Below are 21,897 nucleotides of genomic sequence, written 5' to 3' on the forward strand. Positions count from 1 at the left end.
CTGCAAATACAATCTCTGAGATATCTTATATAAAAATAAACACAGTTTTATTAAAGGTGTGCTAGTAATTACCTCGCATAGAAAAATATATGTTTACTAGACAGTGGGAAAGTTTTTACCTTTTTCCAGGTTACTATATTTCCAGGGATTATCTACTAGATGTTAGACTAGAACATTTCACTGAAAGTATACCATCCATACCTCATTAAATGCTTTTTGATGAAATTTACTTAGGAAAAACAGCCAAGTATCATGCAACAACATCTCCTATCATAAAACACATGAATATAAATTTATTGGGTGGAAAATAGGGAAAGGGACAAAAAAGATGGGATGGTTCTGAATTGATATCGAAGAATTCATAAAAGGATAAACTTTTATGTTTTAGGTCCAAAATCCTCAGCCCACATCAAAGACTTCATGTTCTGATGACTGTTGAAACAGGCCAGCCCTAGTTGCTGGACTCAGGCAATCAGGGTGATGAAGCTGTTCTAAGTTGAAGAAGCTGCTCTGTCAAGGACATCACTTTCTCTCTTGTTCAGAGTGGCACTTCTTGGGCACAAGTCTATTCCGTTTATTCTCCCATCGATGCAGAGCAGACTGGTTTGACACGCTGTTGTGCCTTTTATCTTGGTCCTGTTGGAAAGAACACACACCCCAAACTGTTCAAAACAACTGCAGAGCTGAGGACCTATTTTGTCTTTATGAAGATTTTTTTTTTCATAAATATAGGTGGTTCTAATCTAGACAGCATGAGAGAAGTAGAACTTTTAAGAAAGAAATTCAGTTCACTGGTTTTCTAAGCAGTAAAGAAATCTACAAATTAGTGGAGCGAGTAGCTGGATGAAGAGAGAACTTGTGTAATTAGAAATCTGAGAAGGAACAAATCCAGAATTGCTTAAGACAGTTAAATATTCTACCTCTTCCCGCCACCTGTCTTCCCGGGGAAGCCTCTGCAACCGGTTTTTGGTCAGCTCGAGTTGTAGACCGTCAAATCTGCACTTAAACCAGCGGTGAGCTTCTTCCAGGTTAGCTGTTATCTGAATGTGCAAATGTTATTAAAAATTACAATAAAGAAACAGTTGTAAGTTTTTTTGTGTGCTAGTTTGACTCTTTTTACACTGTATAATGTAAAAGCTTTATTTCCCCCCCACAATTAGCAAGGGGGTTTCACATTAGTGTGAAAGTTTTCTTACTATAGCCAGTTTGAGAGACTTTTTACCTAGATATTAAAGACTCACATTCTGACTGCATGGTCTTTGCAATCTATTTGCATGTACACATCCTCCTATAGATGAGAGAATAATTTTTGAATGTGGAGTTAAAGAATGCATGCAGCCCTGCATTAATAAAATATTGTTAATATTTTCTGGATGTGAAGTGAGGTGAGAGAGGACTCAAGTTAAGGTAGGCATGAAAGTGTCAGATGGCACTGAAAATTAACGTGGTGGTGTGAACCACATTCGGAATGTGACTTCTGTTCTCTAAGACTAAATACTTCTCCAGAGTCACTAAACTATAAAGACTAGATTTTTTCTGCTGTGTTTTATGAAAGTAATAGAATAAATCAGCAAGAACACTGGAGTAGCTTAGTGTAAATTGTACTCTTTATTTCCTTTATCAAAATATTTTATACTTTAGCCCCTAAGCACAAACTTCCAAATTATCTTTGTCAGACTTGAAAACAGTCCCTCTAATAGTCTGCCTTTGAAGATGATCTGGAATTAGTTTCATTTACTTGACAAATATCTGACTGCCTAAATATGCCTGGCACTCCACTAAGTATTTGGGATATTCTAATATTCTGAACATGGAGCCAACAGGCTTTTATATAAAGGCTGCTTCAAAATGGCTCTACAACATATCCTCTAGAATAAAAAGTAAAATGACTAACTTCCCTCTCTTGATTATGTTTCATGGACAGCATTTTCATGTTTTGACTCAGTTCTCAGAGAGTAGGCAAATTTGAGAGCAGAGGCTTCATCTGGCTTGTTCACCCTCTAATCTCCATCACCTAGCACAGCCATGTAACAGGTCCTCAAATCTGTGCTATTATGTACATGTCTCCTATTAACCAGGGCACAGTGTGGGTAGAAGTGTGAGATAAGAAAACAGAGCTCCCCTTGTCAGTAATTCTTAGAAAGCCACAAAGCTAAGTGTTTTCCAGTCTGTGCATCCTGATGGCAGACACCTCTCCCACCCAAACGAAACTCTACTTTTCTCCAGCACTCTATCCGAAGTGGAGGGCATGATACTTGTAATGGCATCATACATTATATCTCCTCTTGTATGGTGAATGAGAAGGGAGCTAACGTATATTCAAACTTACTCCGAGCCATCTATCAGAGTACCAGTGGTAGGTAACAACTTCCTATTACAGATGTGGTAACTGATGAGTTAAACAATGTAAGCGTACTTTACTTAGGCTAGTAAGTGTCACAGTTGGCAAACTCACAACAGGAGTCCATAAGCCATTTAATATACCATTCTGAAAGTCATACTGTCATGTAATTTAATGGCTACAAAAGGGACAAGCTGGCAGCAATGTCACTGTGCTACCTTTAGCCAAAGAATCTCTTCCCTTATCTGGATAATGAGGGGTGGTCGTAGTAGACTAATAATTTCGAAGATCTTTTCCAGTTCTAAAAAATGTAGGATTTTACAAATAGCTCCTATAAATCAACAAAATACCCAGCTGAAAAGTGGGTTTTTGTTTTGTAAATAGACATTTCTATAAAGAAGACATACAGATGGCCAGTAGGCACATGAAAAGATGCACAATACTGCTAATTATTAGAGAAATGCAAATCAAAACTACAAGATGCTACGTCACATTGGTCAGAATGGCCATCATTAAAAAGTCTATAAATAACAAATCCTGGTGAGGGTGTGGAGAAAAGGGACCCACTTACACTGCTCATGGGAACGCACACTGGCGCAGCCACAACGGAAACAGTATGCAGGTTCCTGACAAAGTCAGAGTTACCACACGATCCAGCAATCTACTCCTGGGCACACTCCTGGACAAAACTATAATTCCAAATGATACATGCACCCTGATGGTCACAGCAGCACTATGACGAGAGCCAAGACACGGAAACAACCCAAATGTCCATCGATAGCCGAAGAGATAAAGAAGATATGGTACATATACACAATGGAGTATTACTCATCCGTAAGAAAGAATGAAATAATGCCACTGGCAGCAACACAGATGGACCTAGAGATTATCAGACCAAGTGAAGTAAGTCAGAAAGGAAAAACACCATATGACAGCACTTATATATGGAATCTAAAATACGACAGAAATGAACATATCTATGAAACAGACACACAGACATAGAGAACAAATTTGTGGTTACCAAGGGGGAAGGAAGTCGGGGAGGGAAGGATTCAGAGTTTGGGATTAGCAGATACAAACTAGTATACATAGGATGGATAGACAACAGGGTCCTACTGTACAGCACAGAGAACTGAAGTCAGTATCCTGTGATAAATCACAATGAAAAAGAATATATGTATAACCGAAGCACTCTGCTACATTGCAGAAATTAACACAATGTTAATATCTTCATCAAAAAGGCCTATTTAAGAGAAATCAAATTCACAAATTAATAAGGTCTACTTTGTATTTCTAGTTATTGGTGGTAAAGTGTTTCTACTTTTATTCAGTTCAGTTCAGTTCAGTCATGTCCGACTCTGCGACCCCATGAATCGCAGCATGCCAGATTTAAGGGCCTAGATCTGATAGATAGAGTGCCCGATGAACTATGGACGGAGGTTCGTGACATTGTACAGGAGACAGGGATCAAGAACATCCCCATGGAAAAAAATGCAGAAAAGAAAAATGGCTGTCTGAGGAGGCCTTACAAATAGTTCTGAAAAGAAGAGAAGCGAAAAGCAAAGGAGAAAAGGAAAGATATAAACATCTGAATGCAGAGTTCCAAAGAATAGCAAGGAGAGATAAGAAAGCCTTCCTCAGTGATCAATGCAAAGAAAAAGAGGAAAACAACAGAATGGGAAAGACTAGAGATCTCTTCAAGAAAATTAGAGATACCAAGGGAACATTTCATGCAAAGATGGGCTCGATAAAGGACAGAAATGGTATGGACCTAACAGAAGCAGAAGATATTAAGAAGAAGTGGCAAGAATACACAGAAGAACTGTACAAAAAAGATCTTCACGACCAAGATAATTACAATGTTGTGATCACTCACCTAGAGCCAGACATCCTGGAATGTGAAGCCAAGTGGGCCTTAGAAAGCATCACTACGAACAAAGCTAGTGGAGGTGATGGAATTCCAGTTGAGCTATTTCAAATCCTGAAAGATGATGCTGTCAAAGTGCCGCACTCAATATGAGAGCAAATTTGGAAAACTCAGCAGTGGCCACAGGACTGGAAAAGATCAGTTTTCATTCCATTCTCAAAGAAAGGCAATGCCAAAGAATGCTCAAACTACCGCACAACTGCACTCATCTCACACGCTAGTAAAGTAATGGCTCAAAATTCTCCAAGCCAGGCTTCAGCAATACGTGAACCGTGAACTTCCAGATGTTCAAGCTGGTTTTAGAAAAGGCAGAGGAACCAGAGATCAAATTGCCAACATCCGCTGGATCGTGCAAAAAGCAAAAGAGTTCCAGAAAAACATCTATTTCTGCTTTATTGACTATGCCAAAGCCTTTGACTGTGTGGATCACAATAAACTGTGGAAAATTCTGAAAGAGATGGGAATACCAGACCACCTGACCTGCCTCTTGAGAAACCTATATGCAGGTCAGGAAGCAATAGTTAGAACTGGCCATGGAACAACAGACTGGTTCGAAATAGGAAAAGGAGTACGTCAAGGCTGTATATTGTCACCCTGCTTAGTTAACTTATATGCAGAGTACATCATGAGAAACGCTGGACTGGAAGAAGCACAAGCTGGAATCAAGATTGCCAGGAGAAATATCAGTGACCTCAGATATGCAGATGACATCACCCTTATGGCAGAAAGTGAAGAGGAACTCAAAAGCCTCTTGATGAAAGTGAAAGTGGAGAGTGAAAAAGTTGGCTTAAAGCTCAACATTCAGAAAACGAAGATCATGGCATCTGGTCCCATAACTTCATGGGAAATAGATGGGGAAACAGTGGAAACAGTGTCAGACTTTATTTTTGGGGGCTTCAAAATCACAGCAGATGGTGACTGCAGCCATGAAATTAAAAGATGCTTACTCCTTGGAAGGAAAGTTATGACTAACCTAGATAGCATATTCAAAAGCAGAGACATTTCTTTGCCAACAAAGGTCCATCTAGTCAAGGCTATGGTTTTTCCTGTGGTCATGTATGGATGTGAGAATTGGACTGTGCAGAAGGCTGAGCGCCGAAGAATTGATGCTTTTGAACTGTGGTGTTGGAGAAGACTCTTGAGAGTCCCTTGGACTGCAAGGAGATCCAACCAGTCCATTCTGAAGGAGATCAGCCCTGGGATTTCTTTGGAAAGAATGATGCTAAAGCTGAAACTCCAGTACTTTGGCCACCTCATGCGAAGAGTTGACTCATTGGAAAAGACTCTGATGCTGGGAGGGATTGGGGGCAGGAGGAGAAGGGGACGACAGAGGATGAGATGGATGGATGGCATCACTGACTCGATGGACCTGAGTCTGAGTGTACTCCGGGACTTGGTGATGGACAGGGAGGCTTGGTGTGCTATGATTCATGGGGTCGCAAAGAGTCAGACACGACTGAGCGACTGAACTGAACTGAACTGAACTGAGGCCTCCCTGTCCATCACCAACTCCCAGAGTTCAACCAAACTCATGTGCATCGAGTCGGTGATGCCATCCAGCCATCTCATCCTCTGTCGTCCCCTTCTCCTCCTGCCCCCAATCCCTCCCAGCATCAGGGTCTTTTCTAATGAGTCAACTCTTAGCATGAGGTGGCCAAAGTTTGGAATTTCAGCTTTAGCATCATTCCTTCCAAAGAACACCCAGGACTAGTCTCCTTTAGGATGGACTGGTTGGATCTCCTTGCAGTCCAAGGGACTCTCAAGAGTCTTCTCCAACACCACAGTTCAAAAGCATAAACTCTTTGACACTCAGCTTTCTTCAGAGTCCAACTTTCACATCCATACATGACTACTGGAAAAACCATAGCCTAGACTAGACAGACCTTTGTTGGCAAAGTAATAGGTCTGCTTTCGTGTCAAACAATAATCACTAAAATTCAAACACACGCTGGTCTTCCCTTATATCTAGTGGTAGGGACTTGGACTATCAAGTTAATATCAGTATTTCAGTATTCTATGATCTCATCAAGACACAGAATCTTAATCTAAAACTATTTGCTCTTTATAACATGTTAGAGGCGATAGTGAGTAAGGTATTGGTTCTTGCCTTTTGCACTCTGAGAACTGTGTTAATGGAGGATTTTATAGAGACTTTTGTGTTTCAGGGTCGTTCATGTATCTGGCTCACCTGCTCTGATTCCACACTGGCTTCTTTCAGCTTATTCTCTGTCGCCTCTTTACATTTCTTTAGGTGTCTGATAGTTTCTTCCAATTCCTGAACATGTGATACAAAGATTTTTACAAACTCCCAATGTGCCATATATGGGAGAAAAACCTTCAATATTGTAATAAATTACAAGACAAACCAAATTATGAAAGTATGATGGGATACTTTCTAATTCCAGGTACTACCAGACTACAAGCTAAAAACTTGTTTTCAGTTTAACTGACTGTATACACATTTGTACATGATGACAGATATTGATTTACTGATTCTCCTGAGGAAAGGTGATTAATATTTCTTTCTAGAACTGAGGGAATAGTATTTGTAGCAGACAATCTCTATTGGCAGGCAAGAGCTTGATGCTCTCCTTAAGTCCCTTTTCAGGAATAAAACATGCTTTTCATTAGGTTGGAGCAGGCAAAAGTCCTGTAATGGCAACAGACAGATAGATCTGAGCTCTGGGAAGAACCAAGGAGTCTAAAGTTCCTGAAAGACTATGAAATTCAGAAGTCTTACTCAGTAACTAGTACTTTGCATATGTGAGCCTTAGCTTTTCTTTAAAAATGAGTTTGTTTGTTCTTTTTACATTGAAAATGACAATGAGGTGCCATATTCAAAGCTACAGGCTTCTTCCTAGATATGATTCTAAGGTCTTAGCTAAGATGAACAACTTGGAAATCTGTTTTCTTCTCTAGAGCCTAGAAAAGCAATATGCCCTAATGCTGGGCTCAGCACATGGCACTTGCTGCTCATCTCTGAGAGGAATCCTAGGAAGCCTTTTCACCTGGCACCGATTCTCCAGCTCCTGCCTCAGCTTCCGCTCGGCCTCAAGGCGCAGCTCTTGCTGTTTATTCCGTGCTGAGGTGTCATACTGGCTCCTGGCCAACAGCTGCATCTCCTTCTGCAGGTTAGTCATTTCAGACACAAATTTCTGGATACTCAGTGACTGTAGGGCACAAAGAGGGAAGACGGTTGACGAACCTGCCCAAGTTTGGGATTTTACACGAATGGTAAACAGTGTGTGGACATCATCTACCTGTTCGTAGTTTTTTTTCTGATACTGATCCTTAATTAGCTCCATTTGCCTCAATTCTGTTTCTATTTGCTGAAAGTAAATGTGGAAATAACATAGAAAGATAATCAGTGGAAAAACAGGCTTGCTTTTTTTTGCCTATAGGAGGATGACAGAAAGAATCCCACATGAGACCCAGTTATCAGTTCTTGCTGGGCTCTTCTTCCATCCAGCCCACTGACCCCAACAGAGCCAAGTCCTATACAATCACTGCGGGAGAGACAGCTAGGAGCCAGGATGGGACACTGGCAGCTAATGAGCAGCCAAACATTCACACAGCAGTATCTTTGCTGGAAAAAAAGAGAGTACCCATCCCCTTCAAGGCAGTCTGCCCACATCCCAGGTATAGCTATAATTCCCAGAGATCACAGGGGAGTGTTAGAGCTCTGAGACCATCTTCCTCCAACACCACTGCCTGCCTGGGTCCTCATCGATACTAGGAGGTCAGAGGAGACAGGGTTTCTCAGACAACCTTCATCCTCTCTACGTTCTGAGCGTTATTCGCCTTGGCGGACAAGTGGAGCTTAATTTGGGCCCTTTGATTCTTTATTTTCTCCTTGCTGCTATTCAGTAGCTTTTCCAGCTCTGTAAGTTTCTGCCGCAGCTCTCGGTTGGTCCGGGACACTTCCACTGATCTGAAGTTGGCTTCATCAAGGGCTTTCTTCATCTGTGGGACACAAAGGGAAAATGAGAACATTTTAACCTTCCATTCAGTAAGAGAAGGTTATGTTTAACTGTGTCTCTATATTTTGTTCTCCTTGGACTATTCTTTTAAAAAGGAGGTTTAAGTAAGGCTAGTGATTTAACACTAAAAAACACGATCTTTCTTAGAACACATAAACAATATAAATATATGTTCATCATATATTAAGAGCATGGCTTTTGTATCAGACACTTTAAATCTCAACTTCACCAGTCACTAGTCAAGTAATTTCAGATAACATCCTTAAGCCTTGGGTGCATCGCTGGAGAACTGTGTGAATAGGCTACCTAATAGGAGTCATGTAACAGTAAAACAAGGTAGAAAAAGAATATAGAGCCTGACACACACTAATTGCTCAGTGATCATTACCATGCCTTAAAGCTTTTTTTTTTTAAGATTAAGCTCATCTCTGTCACTTGTGATGTCATGTTTGGAGAAGTGAAAATAAATTATATGGTAGTTTATGTAATGGACTTCCTTGGTAGCTCAGCTGCTAAAGAATCTGCCTGCAATTCAGGAGGATCCTGGTTTGATTCCTGGGTCAGGAAGATCCCTGGGTCTGGAAGATCACCTGGAGAAGGGATAGGCTACCCACTCCAGTATTCTTGGGTTTCCCTGGTGGCTCAGATGGTAAAGAATCTGCCTGCAATGTGGGAGACCTGGATTTGATCCCTGGATTGGGAAGATCCCCTGGAGGAGGGCATGGCAACCCACTCCAGTATTCTTGCCTGGAGAATCTCCATGGACAGAGGAGCCTGGTGGGCTGCAGTCCCTGGGGTAGCAAAGAGTCAGACATGACTGAGTGACTAAGCACACATGTAAATACCTATCAGCTACTGACCATTGGTGCATGCATTTATTTTTAATTGGAATATATTTTTATATTATTGCTTTTCTATTGAGGTATAGTTGATTTATAATATTTTTAGGTATATGAGTGATTAAAATATAGATTATACTCGTTATAATTTTTTTAGATTATACTCCAGCTATATTCCATGTGCTGTATAATATACCCTTATAGCTTATTTATTTTACATAATAATTTGTACTTACTGCTTTTAGAAATTTTAGGAAACTTGTCTGGTGGTAAAATAACAGTGATTATTAATTAAAAAAACAATACAACAGGCCCAAAACAAAATGACCTATGCTAAGCCCTACTGTCACCAAACTTAATTAGTTTTGGCTCTCCCAGAAATGGACTCTCAAACCAGTCAATCAGGAATCATCTGATCAGCATTAGTTGGGTAATCTGCCTGGTAGACACCTGCCATCCACTAAAGGAAGTAAGTTTGCCATAACCCATCTACTTTTTTCCCTAGTTTAACTCTCTTGTTCCTGCTCCCTTCTGCCTATAAGAGTCTTCCATTTTGTACAACTCCTCAGAGTGCCTTCTACTGCAATCAATGGCATAATGTCCAATTCAAAAGGATTTTTGTTCAAATAAACTCTTAATTTTACTTTGCCTCAATTTATCTTTTAACATTACTTAAATCATTTTACAGAGTTCCTCTCCTCCTCTTGGATCCTTGAATTTTTAGGAAGAAGCACCTAAAAAGTACCACTTGATTTTTAGGAAGAGGCAGCTGAGAAGGGAGAAGATAGGAAGGTGGTATTCTCTATGGCCGGGAAGTGTTTAACATGTCAAAGAAAGAACCAAAATAATGTTACTTTTTCTCTTTATACTAGCTCATTCCTTCAGCTCCTAAATTCACACTACAGTGTTGTCTTTTATCACCCAACCAAATTTCTGTTAGACATTCCACCATTATCTCAATCACAGCTTTGTCAAAACTGGGTAAGCCTTAAAAATTATCACTTACTTTGCACTTATGTTCAGTTCAGTCGCTCAGTTGTGTCTGACTCTTTGCGACCCCATGAATCGCAGCACACCAGGCCTCCCTGTCCATCACCAACTCCCAGAGTTCACTGAGACTCACGTCCATTGAGTCAGTGATGCCATCCAGCCATCTCATCCTCTGTCGTCCCCTTCTCCTCCTGCCCCCAATCCCTCCCAGCATCAGAGTCTTTTCCAATGGGTCAACTCTTCGCATCAGGTGGCCAAAGTACTGAAGTTTCAGCTTTAGCATCATTCCTTCCAAAGAATACCCAGGACTGATCTCCTTCAGAATGGACTGGTTGGATCTCCTTGCAGTCCAAGGGACTCTCAAGAGTCTTCTCCAACACCACAGTTCAAAAGCATTAATTCTTAGGCACTCAGCTTTCTTCACAGTCCAACTCTCACACCCATACATGACCACTGGAAAAACCATAGCCTTGACTAGATGGACCTTTGTTGGCAAAGAAACGTCTCTGCTTTTGAATATGCTATCTAGGTTGGTCATAACTTTCCTTCCAAGGAGTAAGCGTCTTTTAATTTCATGGCTGCAATCACCATCTACAGTGATTCTGGAGCCCAAAAAATAAAGTCTAACACTGTTTCCACTGTTTCCCCATCTATTTCCCATGAAGTGATTGGACCAGATGCCATGATCTTAGTAATTACTTTTCATATATTTTCCAATTTAATCCTCTAAACCACCTTGGAAAGTAGTTGTGATGATTTCCATTTTATGATCAAGGAAACATTCAGAAGTTCCATTTTATGATCAAGGAAACAGACTCAAAAGTTCAGTCGTCTGCGCAGATAGTAAATTACCACATTGCTTTTAAGAGGCAGAGCTGAGGCACTTAAACAGTGCACCCTGATGCCACCTCTGTGGCTAACTGCTCAAGACAGCACTAATACTACTGTTCTTTGGTCTCCTGCACAAGTTTGCGATCTTCACTGATTCCTGTTAAAAGGGTTTAAACTAAGTATTCTGAACAACTACCTCTGATTAAAGGTATCTTTAATTTCAGTGTCCATTTTTGTTTCCCACAGAAATTGTTTTTATTATAATATTTATACAGTGCTTTTGCAATTTACAAAGTACCATATAAACAGTTGAATCTGATTTTTGGGACTGCTCCTTGTAAACTGCAAAGCAATGCACTAAATCTGGCAAAATACAGACCAGCCACTCCAGCTAAGTCTTGGAATTATTTTAATTACTCCCTCCCCTTTGCTTATGATACATTTTGTGTATGTTTGATTTTTCTATTAAAAATAGCTTTTTAAATTTATTCTCTACTTTCAACAGAACCGCTTTTCTTTAATCTGAAGCCCGAAGTAACTGCTGTAGTTCCCATTAGCCTCCATGTTTCCGGTTTATCTTCATTATTATTTACTTTCCACTGCCAACAGACTAACCTACTTAAAACTGTGCTTACATCCTTCTCAGAAACCTACAGTGCTTTACTTTTACCTAACAGTTTCCAGCCAATATTCTGGTAGTTAAGACCATCTACCAGCTGGTTTCCTCGACTAGCCCTTCTTTCTCAGAAATTTCCTAGTCTCTGCTTTAATCAAGACAGGCAAATGCTTTTCCTTTGCTCACATATCCTGTTCATTTTTCATTTGCTTATCCTGCTACATAGTGTGTCCTACCCCTGAAAACTCTGCCAGTCTCAGTCCCGTACTGTGGTCAAGCTTCCCTCTTCTTCCAGCACCCAGCCAGCCTAAAACAAACCTTCCCTTACTCTGCATTCATTTAAAATTGTACATAGCTTCTAAATATCAGAGAGTCTTCTGACGTCTTCCTTACTTGTCTCATGTAAGAGGGGAGGTGACAAATAAGGGGTCATTTAGTACAGACCATGTCTTCTACTGTTTTTAAATATGCCTCTCAGGAGAAGGTAGGTGCGTGATGGATGCTAGTGAAGTGGACTGAGGAGATAGGTGACTGCTATCTGTCTAACAGATGGCAGTCTCCTCCTTTCTCTTTACCACTCAAGTTACTATTCTCCAAGGGGAAGACTATCATCAAGGCATTCCTTCACTGGGCAGATAACTGTATATCAAACAGCTTAGAGCTGCATCTCACTTGCTGGTGAAAGGAGAATTAGAAGAGCTAAAGAGCAACTGCAGCCATTCTCAGGAATCCTCTAGCTAGCAACCATCTGGAGACGGACGTTATGTGTCTTTTGTCACGTGCCTCCATACCTCAGTTACTTCCCGCTGTGCTGCTTTCCTGGCAGTTTCTCTCTCAATTTGAAACTGCTTTCTTAGAGCATCTATGCGTTCAGCATGCAATTCTGCTTCTATTTTGGATTCTTCACTCATCCGTTCTCTGTTTTGGAAGAGAGATGTTAAATCACCTTTAGAAAACCTCTTAGGTGGTATGATTTACAACTGAGCAGATCAGTCACCATGTAAAATCACTGATCTGTAACTCATTAACAGAAAGAAAAATAAGCATTTACCTACGGCCTTAAAAGACAAAGTCATTAATATAAAGAGATCCACCTTTAAGAGTGAAAACACATATTCTTATTTTAACCAATACTGAATAGTCCAGAGCCAGCAGCATTTCACCAGAATATACAATTTGTACAGATTACAAACATGAAAAATACTCTCTTAGCTTTAGCTTATATAAATACGCTCTGCAATATCAGTATGTTCACTACCTGAAAGGAATAAAGATAAATGGGCATAATATATTTCCTTTGGGCATAAATTTTCATGGGATGTTATTAATATCTAAATCATATTTGCCTAGATAAAGTTTAAGAAAAAAACTCCAGTGGCTTGACTTGAATTAGAAGCACTTGAGCTAACTAATCTCAGGGCAAAATGGAAAACAATTAATGGTCGAGTATCTGCTTAAATGGAATTATCCCACTCCTGGAGGGGTTATTTCCATTCAGGCTTCTGTTGTTCCTTTTCCAAATCATGCCTTTGAAGGACACATAAGCTTCTGATAGAAAAGGTTTGGCAAAAATGTGTATGTGTCCCTCCTGAATTGGTTTAAAATTTCCTGTGGTCATGTATGGATGTGAGAGTTGGACTGTGAAGAAGGCTGAGTGCCGAAGAATTGATGCTTTTGAACTGTGGTGTTGGAAAAGACTCTTGAGAGTCCCTTGGACTGCAAGGAGATCCAACCAGTCCATTCTGAAGGAGATCAGCCCTGGGATTTCTTTGGAAGGAATGATGCTAAAGCTGAAACTCCAGTACTCTGGCCACCTCATGTGAAGAGTTGATTCATTGGAAAAGACCCTGATGCTGGGAGGGATTGGGGGCAGGAGGAGAAGGGGATGACAGAGGATGAGATGGCTGGATGGCATCACTGACTCAATGGACGTGAGTCTCAGTGAACTCCAGGAGTTGGTGATGGACAGGGAGGCCTGGTGTGCTGTGATTCATGGAGTCGCAAAGAGTCGGACACGACTGAGCGACTGATCTGATCTGATCATGTACAGAAGATCAACACCGGATGAGGAAAGAGCTGAAGAGGAGCATATCCCAGCCAGCATCCTCTGGTGTTTAGCTACGCCTGTCACCTTCACGTCGTTCTGCAGGAGGACCAGCTCAAAGTAGGGAAAAAGCTTTAACTGGTTTATGTGAATGAGCCAGACTTACTCTCCCAGAGGCTCTTCCCTAATTTCACTGTGACTATACTGCTCTTACTTAAAGGTTTCCAAATTCTGTCGCTCAAGTTCTTTGCTTTCCAATTTCTCTTGAACATGATCAAGCTTTGTTTGTAGGTGATTATTTGTCTGGAGAGCTTGCTCCAGGCTCATAGCCAGTTTCCTGTTGTCTTCTCTAGCTACATCTAGAGCTTTTTGTAGAGGTTCCATCTGAAAGAGAAGATTGTTTTTAATCTAGTTGTTCCACTGTAAAAGATACTAGAAGTACATAACACTGTAATATTCCCACTTTAAACTTTGAGACAATAATTATTTGGAACCAGAAACAAAGACTCCAGATGCCTGGGATATGTATGTGAGAACTTATTACAGACAGTGCTTAGCAGACTCTTAGAAGGTGATGGGAAGGGTATGCTCCACTGGTCACTAGAGAGTTTTTGAAAACAGAGCCAACTTATTTATCCTAATTTCTAAAATTTTAAATTAGTTAAATTCCCCTTTTTGATTCTTTAACCTCATTGCCTACAGAGATAAGAATTGGCAACTGCTCCTTGTATATTTCTCTAGAAAAAGCTTATTCATATGAAATATCCCTGTGTATTTTACATGTGTGCATATGTGTAGATACATATTTATATACGTATACACCTATGAACGCATGTATTTCCTTATTTAGTAGGACTACCCTACTTCTAACTGAAGCTACGTTATTTTCTAAGCCCTTTAACATTTGCAATCCCTTATGCATTAATATATGAAAAGAATGTAGACCATATAAGACAAAAAGAATTAGGCACAATTATGGTCCTGGTTTGCTAAATGACTCACTGCAAGATTATAGACCAGTTTCCCATTTGGGAATATGTACTGTTCAAAACTCAGACTTGAATGGGAAGGAAATTTACCTGATTATTTTACTCCATTTTTCCAAAACACTGATATCCCAATAAAATAAAAAAAAAACACTAACATTATCATCTATAAAAACCTGGCTTCTACCTCACTGTTGTGCTGGGCATCGACGACAAGCATTCTGGCCTGCCACTGGTCCACTTCTGCTTCCAGCTTCTGTACCCGCTGTTGATTCAGGGCCCTAAAGATAGAGAGCACAGAGAAAGTGACCACTTTCTAGAAATGGAAAGAACCATCTAGAAATGATACCACTGGGATATACAGGGCACTCTTCCAGGAAGCTGAAATGGCATTAGGTTATGGGCTACAGATGCTCAGAATATGAGAGCTGGCAGGTGATAAATCTGCAGCCTCAGCATCAGAGTAAGAGACTAATTCTCCTGGGGATTGAAAATTTGTCCCATCTCTATGATTCAATTCTTCTTGGTATATCAAACTATCAGGACATGTTAATGACTAAGTTAAAAGCTGGTAATTTTATACTCTCTCTCTATATATATCACTGGCACAAAAATGTATCACCTCTAGATGGACTGGCTTACTCTTGAGATTTCTGCTTTTTACCTAGAATTGTACTGTGAACAGTAAACTGTTTTTTAATACCATCCCCTTGATTTCTTTAAGTTCAGAGGTAACACTGATTCATAACATAAAAAAAAAAAAATTAGCATGATGAAGAATATAAAAGTCATTAATTCTCCCATAACACAGAGGCAATATGTACCAGTAATACATTATACTTACAGGCCTTATTAAACTCAAACCATTTGTTCATTAACCTAAACTGGAAATATGCATATAATTTTTGAAACATTCAAAGGAGTTTTCTTACAGCTGAAAGCAGTTCTCACAATGATTCCTCTAAAATAATTAAATAGTATACTAACAAATGGATAATTAATTCAAAATGAAGTAGATGCCTGGCTTTAATAATCTGACAATTACTATTCTGTAGACCCAAGGGCAGATTTAAATGGTGTAGAAAACAGCAAGGATAAGACAGCATTTATCACATGAATTGCTGGAATACATATTCATTTACACCACTACAAAATCTGTGAATTTTTGGATATCATTTTTATAATTCCAGATTCTCCCAAATTTGCTAATTCTTTAAATACATTTGAATCAGTTCTAATGAGGTGGACGAAACTGGAGCCTATTACACAGAGTGAAGTAAGCCAGAAGGAAAAACACCAATACAGTATACTAACGCATATATATGGAATTTAGAAAGATGGTAACAATAACCCTGTGTATGAGACAGCAAAAGAGACACTGATGTATAGAACAGCCTTATGGACTCTGTGGGAGAGGGAGAGGGTGGGAAGATTTGGGAGAATGGCATTGAAACATGTAAAATATCATGTATCAAACGAGTCACCAGTCCAGGTTCGATGCACGATACTGGATGCTTGGGGACAGTGCACTGGGACAACCCAGAGGGATGGTATGGGGAGGGAGGAGGGAGGAGGGTTCAGGATGGGGAACACATGTATACCTGTGGTGGATTCATTTTGATATTTGGCAAAACTAATACAATTATGTAAAGTTTAAAAATAAAATAAAATTAAATACCATTTTACTACTTTTTTCACAAAGGAAGTAACATAAAGTGACTGTTTCTTGATCACACACTGTTCCCTACTACAACACAGCAGAAAAATACAAGTACAAAGACAAAAATAATCTCTGGTACCTTTCTTTCTTGAGGCCTGCGATCTCTGAATCCCTCCGGCCAAGCTCTATTTGCACTTTTTCCAGAGCACCTTGCATCTTACTGTGTGAAGCCAACACATTCTCCAACATGATCGTCACTTTGCAGTTGTCTTCTTTGGCTTCTGCCAGTTGTCGCTGAAAGTTTCCTACCTAACAGAAGACGAAATAAGACAATATTTTGATCCGGTCTAGTTATTCTTCTGCTGCGGAGTCCTGTGACTGCTAGAAGAGTATCGAAACCAGGTCTGGTACAATGCTAAGAGGAATAAGTGTGTGTGTATATATAAATATATATTTTTTCTTTTGTAATCAAAGCAGTTTTATTTAAATAAACAAGAGAATATAAAATTGTTCTTAAATTCATTTACAATTCCACAGAAATTTCCCACAGATAGGTGTGAGGTATGCTTCTACTATGTTTTAATTGGAGGATAATTGCTTTAAAGTATATTTTATTTTTATTTTATTAAGTTATTCTGACTTTGAGAAAAAGAAAACTAAACCCCAGATCCTATGGCTCCAATGAAAAACTCTGCAGTGCTTCCTGACTATTATCATATCCTAGCACACACATCAGTATTAACTAGAGACATAAGGACCGACAACTTCTTGGGTCTCGAGGTAGTCCCAGGGTGGCCCATACAGGCCCTGCTCAGCTAATCTTACCATGGGCTCAGAAGATGATAACACCTCCGAAGCCCAACAGAATTATCTGAGGGAAAAAAGAACATAAGGGAGAGTGGGAGCCACGGAAGAATGGTGTAAGTCACAGCCCTCTTCAGAGGGGAAGGAGTCTGGGATGTGACCTCTCCTCCCACCGAGAACATACACTGTTAAGCAGAAAGCATTTGGTAATTTAACATAGAATCATAACAATGTTTTATCACATTAATAAGACATAAGTAGGTGGTTATTATTACCAAGGTCAGATGTGTTTCAACAAAAAAAATAGACTTTTGATTAAGAAAGAAAGAAAAAAACACACTGTGAGTTAAATCATCTATTTTTAAGGGAAGTATTTTAAAGTTTTTCTAAAGTTATCTTTTGTAAAAGAAAATTCTCATCTGATCAATCCTCTGTTTTTTTTTAAACTAAAGGTAACAAGAAATGAAAGAATATGGCTCATAAAAATTTTAGAAGCGCTTCATGTCAGTTACACAGTTCACAAAGGGGTTGATGTCTTACCTTCTTGTTCTCTCTGTCCTCCAGAGTTTCAAGGTCCCCTTTCAACTTCTGACTCTCTTTCAGGGCTGCATCACGACCCTTCACTGCTTGTGAAAGCTCCTCTTCATTCTTTTCAAGAAGGGATTTCACCTTAGCAGAAAGAAAGAAATGATAATAAGTGACTTTCTCAAAGCATGATCAGTCAGCAGTTAGAATGTCCTGTGCTTAGTCTCTCAGTCTTGTCTGACTCTTTACGACCCCACCGACTGTTAGCCTGCCAGGCTTCTGTGTCCATGGGGATTCTCCAGGCTAGAATACTAGAGTGGGTAGCTATTTCCTTCTCTAGGGGATCTTCCCAACCCAGGGATTAAACTCAGACCTACTGTATTGCAGGTGGATTCTTTACCATCTGAGCCATAAGGGAAGCTCTGGTTAGAATAAGACACAGCAATTTAGAAGCCAAACTTAAAATGTTAAATTAAATATGCTTATTTAATTAAATATGCTTATCTATAATTGCAAAAAAAAAAAAACAAACTAGCTCTAGTAGCTGTTTTTCCCCTTAAAACTACAAAGGAAAAAAAAAATTTAATAAACATGTGCAAATCTCTAATATATATGTCAATATGAAAAGCCTGGAATGAGGGACATGGGAGATAAGACTATGATTATGATGGCTATTATATGGCACAAGGAACTCTTCTCAATACTCTGTAATGACCTAATGGGAAAAGAGTGGATATATGTATAACTGATTCACTTTGCTGTACACCAGAAACTAACATAACACTATAAATAAACTACATACATACCAATAAAAGCTTTAAAATACTAAAAAAAAAACACAAAAAAAACCTCTGATGGTAAGATGAAAACTGGGGGAGAAAACTGGTTATCACAGAATTTGAAAATATGATGTAAATTAACAAAATACATAATAAAAGCAGATGAATAAGTATCAAATAGTGTCAAGAAAATAGTTATAAAAGTGTTCTAAATAGTGTTCTAATCCTAATTAAAAGTATTACAATTTTATATCCCTGAAACACTTTCAGTGTATCTATACAATAATTTCAGATCATCATACTATCTTAAATACTACTCTTTAAAAAAAAAAAAAAAGATTTTATCTTAAAATAATTATAGACTCACAGGATGTTACAAAATTACTGACAGTCCCCATGCACTCTTCACCCTGCTTCTAATAATGACATCTTTACATCTTCACAATCTTACATGATTGTTAATCAGATTAACAGGACTACAAAAGTTGCAGTTTTCACCATTTTTTAACCTGCATTCCTCTGTGTATGCACACATGCATATAACTGTGTAATCTGATGGCACGCACGTATTCTGGTGACCACCACAGGCAAGACGCAGAACTGCTCCACTGCCACGAAGAGCTCTCTTGTACTGTTTCTTTTGTTCATGTCCTCCCCAAATCCATTCCATGTTCCTTGGCAACCACTAACTTGTTATCATCTTTACTGTTTTTCTCATTTCAAGAATGTCATTTTAAATACTTTAAAATAATTACTTATACAAAAATTAGCATTTTTAAAAGCAGCCATACTGGGATATAGCTGACAAACAGTAAGCTGTGTACATTTAACATGTACAATTTTGAAATATGTATAAACTCTTAAAATCATCACAATAATGAACAATTTCCATTATCTCCAAACTTCTCCTATGCCTTTTAGTAATCAACCCGTTCTCTCTCTCCCTGTTCCTACATGTCCACCCAAGGCCTCCACTGACCTATTTTCTGGCATTTTTATTTCCTAGAATTTTATATAAATGAAGTATTTTATGTACAGTAAATCCCCTACATATAAATGAGTTCTGTTCTAAGAACGTGCTCATAAGTTCAAATTTGTTCTTAAGTCTAACTGTTAGTCTAGGTACCCAACTAACACAACCAGCTATGTAGTACTGTACTTTAATAGGTTTATAATACTTTTCAGACAATACATAAAAAACAAGCAAACAAAAAATACTTTTAACCTTAAAGTACAGTACCTTGAAAAGTACAGCGGTACAACAACTGGCATACAGGGGCTGACTGGCACCAGGTGAGAAGTGATTGGAAGAGGGAGTGGAGGTGGGAGATGGTTAAGAGTTGCAGGATCATCAGCAAGAGGAGACAGAGGGCAAACTGCAATTTCACTCATGCCTGACACTGATGGCACAGGTTCTGGTTACTTGCTAGATTCATTTCCAGCTACCCTCTTGAAAAAATGATCCAATGACATCTGGGTAGTGTTAGTCACTCAGTCGTATCTGACTTTTTGTGATCCCATGGACTGTAGCCTGGCAGGCTCCTCTTTTCATGGGATTCTTCAGGCAAGAATACTGGAGTGGGTTGCCATTCCCTTCTCCCGAGTATCTTACTGACCCAGGGATACAACCAAGGTCTCTTGCACTGTAGGCAGATTCTTTACCATCTGAGCTACAAGGTCGTATAGCTCTTTGGTAGCACTGGACTCTTTGGTAGCACAGCCATGAAATTAAAAAATGCTGCTCCTTGAAAGAAAAGTTATGACCAACTTAGATAGCATATTAAAAAGCAGAGACATTACTTTGCCAACAAAGGTCCGTCTAGTCAAAGCTATAGCTTTTCCAGAAGTCATGTATGGATGTGAGAGATGAACTATAAAGAAAGCTGAGTGCCAAAAAATTGATGCTTTTGAACTGTGGTGTTGGAGGAGACTCTTGAGAGTCCCTTGGATTGCAAGGACATCCAACCAGTCCATCCTAAAGGAAATCAGTCCTGAATATTCATTGGAAGGACTGATGCTGAAGCTGCTACTCCAATACTTTGGCCACCTGATGCGAAGAACTGACTCATTGGAAAAGACCCTGATGCTGGGAAAGACTGAAGGAGGGAGGAGAAGGGGATGACAGAGGATGAGATGGTTGGATGGCATCACCAACTCATGGACATGAGTCTGTGTAAAGTCCAGGAGTTAATGATGGACAGGGAGGCCTGGCGTGCTGCAGTCCATGGGGTCACCGAGTCGGACATGACTGAGCAACTGAACTGAACTGGACTGTATTCTGAACAGCTGCTGCAGACTTCAAGTACCAGTCTACATTCGAATCCTGTGCCGCCTCAAATAGAACTAACCTTCATGATTGGACACGTGAATGCAAGTTTGAAAGTTCACAACTTGAAGGTTCATATGTAGAGGACATACTGTACTCATTTTGGAATGGTTTGTTTTACTCAGCACAGTTAAGATTCACTCAATCTTCTGCATGTATCAATAGTTCTTCCTTCCTGTTGCTGAACAGTATTCTGCTAGACACTGGAGTTGTTCCAGTTTTCTGTTTTGTTCAGTCGCTCACTAGTGTCCGACTCTTTGCAACCCTATGGACTGCAGTATGCCAGGCTTCCCTGTCCTTCACCATCTCCTGGAGCTTGCTCAAACTCATGTCCATTGAGTCAGTGATGCCATCCAACCATCTCATCCTCTGTCATTCCCTTCTCCTGCCTTCAACCTTTCCCAACATCAGGGTCTTTTCCAATGAGTTGGCTCTTCACATCAGGTGGCCAAAGTATTGAAGCTTCAACATCAGTCCTTCTAATGAACATTCAGGGTTGATTACCTTTAGGATTGACTGGTTTGATCTCCTTGCTGTCCAAGGGACTCTCAAGAGTCTTCTCCAATACCACAGTTCGAAGGCATCAATTCTTTGGCATTCAGCCTTTTTTATTGTCTAGCTCTCACATGTGTACATGACTACTGGAAAAAACACAGCTTTGACTATATGGACCTTTGTCAGCAAAGTAGTAATGTCTCTGCTTTTTAATATGCTGTCTAGGTTTGTCATAGCTGTTCTTCCAAGGAGAAAGCATCTTTTAATTTTATGGCTGCAGTCATCATCTGTAGTGATTCTGGAGCCCAAGAAAATAAAGCCTGTCACTGTTTCCCCATCTATTTGCCATGAAGTGACAGTTTTAAGGTATTGCAAATAAAACTGCTTTGAGCAGCTGTATACAGTTTGTAGATATAAACTTTCATTCATCTTTGGTAAATACATAGGGGTGGAAGAGATAGGTCATATGGTAGTAATATGTTTCATTTGAAAAAAAGTTGGCTGCCCCAGGTCTTAGTTGCGGCATGTAGGATCTAGTTCCCTGACCAGGGATGGAACCCAGCAACCCTGCATTAGGACTGCAGAATCTCAGCCACTGGACCACCAGGGAAGTCCCGTTTCACTTTTAAAGAAGCTACCAAACTATTTTCCAAAATGGTTGATTTTACACTCCCTTCAACAATGTATGAGAGCTCCTCCATAGCTTCACTAACACTCGGTACGATCAGTTTTTCAATTTTAAACATTCTAATAG

General features: G+C 39.6%; 1 protein-coding gene across 50 annotated transcripts in view; it reads right to left on the reverse strand.

Annotated features, from left to right (window-relative positions):
* Nucleotides 1-265: 265 nt before the first annotated feature.
* Nucleotides 266-21,897, reverse strand: part of CCDC150 (coiled-coil domain containing 150) — a 91,938-nt gene continuing 70,306 nt past the window's right edge. For 36 of the 50 annotated variants that reach the window (XM_086348231.1, XM_086348258.1, XM_086348194.1 and 33 more), the window contains 11 exons: nucleotides 17,559-17,687; nucleotides 16,354-16,523; nucleotides 14,742-14,835; nucleotides 13,783-13,952; nucleotides 12,316-12,442; nucleotides 8,037-8,231; nucleotides 7,529-7,597; nucleotides 7,277-7,438; nucleotides 6,457-6,543; nucleotides 921-1,040; nucleotides 266-636 (listed from right to left, as the gene is read on the reverse strand). In XM_086348231.1, the coding sequence (XP_086204357.1) occupies nucleotides 523-636; nucleotides 921-1,040; nucleotides 6,457-6,543; nucleotides 7,277-7,438; nucleotides 7,529-7,597; nucleotides 8,037-8,231; nucleotides 12,316-12,442; nucleotides 13,783-13,952; nucleotides 14,742-14,835; nucleotides 16,354-16,523; nucleotides 17,559-17,687 (1,437 nt within the window). In that variant the 3' untranslated portion in view covers nucleotides 266-522. Of the gene's footprint in view, nucleotides 637-920; nucleotides 1,041-6,456; nucleotides 6,544-7,276; nucleotides 7,439-7,528; nucleotides 7,598-8,036; nucleotides 8,232-12,315; nucleotides 12,443-13,734; nucleotides 13,953-14,741; nucleotides 14,836-16,353; nucleotides 16,524-17,558; nucleotides 17,688-21,897 lie in introns of all 50 variants that reach the window. The other 14 variants (XR_015144691.1, XR_015144695.1, XR_015144684.1 and 11 more) reach the window with 4 other exon arrangements.

The sequence above is a fragment of the Bos grunniens genome, chromosome 2, assembly GCF_055505025.1.
Source record: "Bos grunniens cultivar Pamir isolate PY7600 chromosome 2, Bosgru_T2T1.0, whole genome shotgun sequence".
In the NCBI taxonomy this organism is placed as follows: domain Eukaryota; kingdom Metazoa; phylum Chordata; class Mammalia; order Artiodactyla; family Bovidae; genus Bos; species Bos grunniens.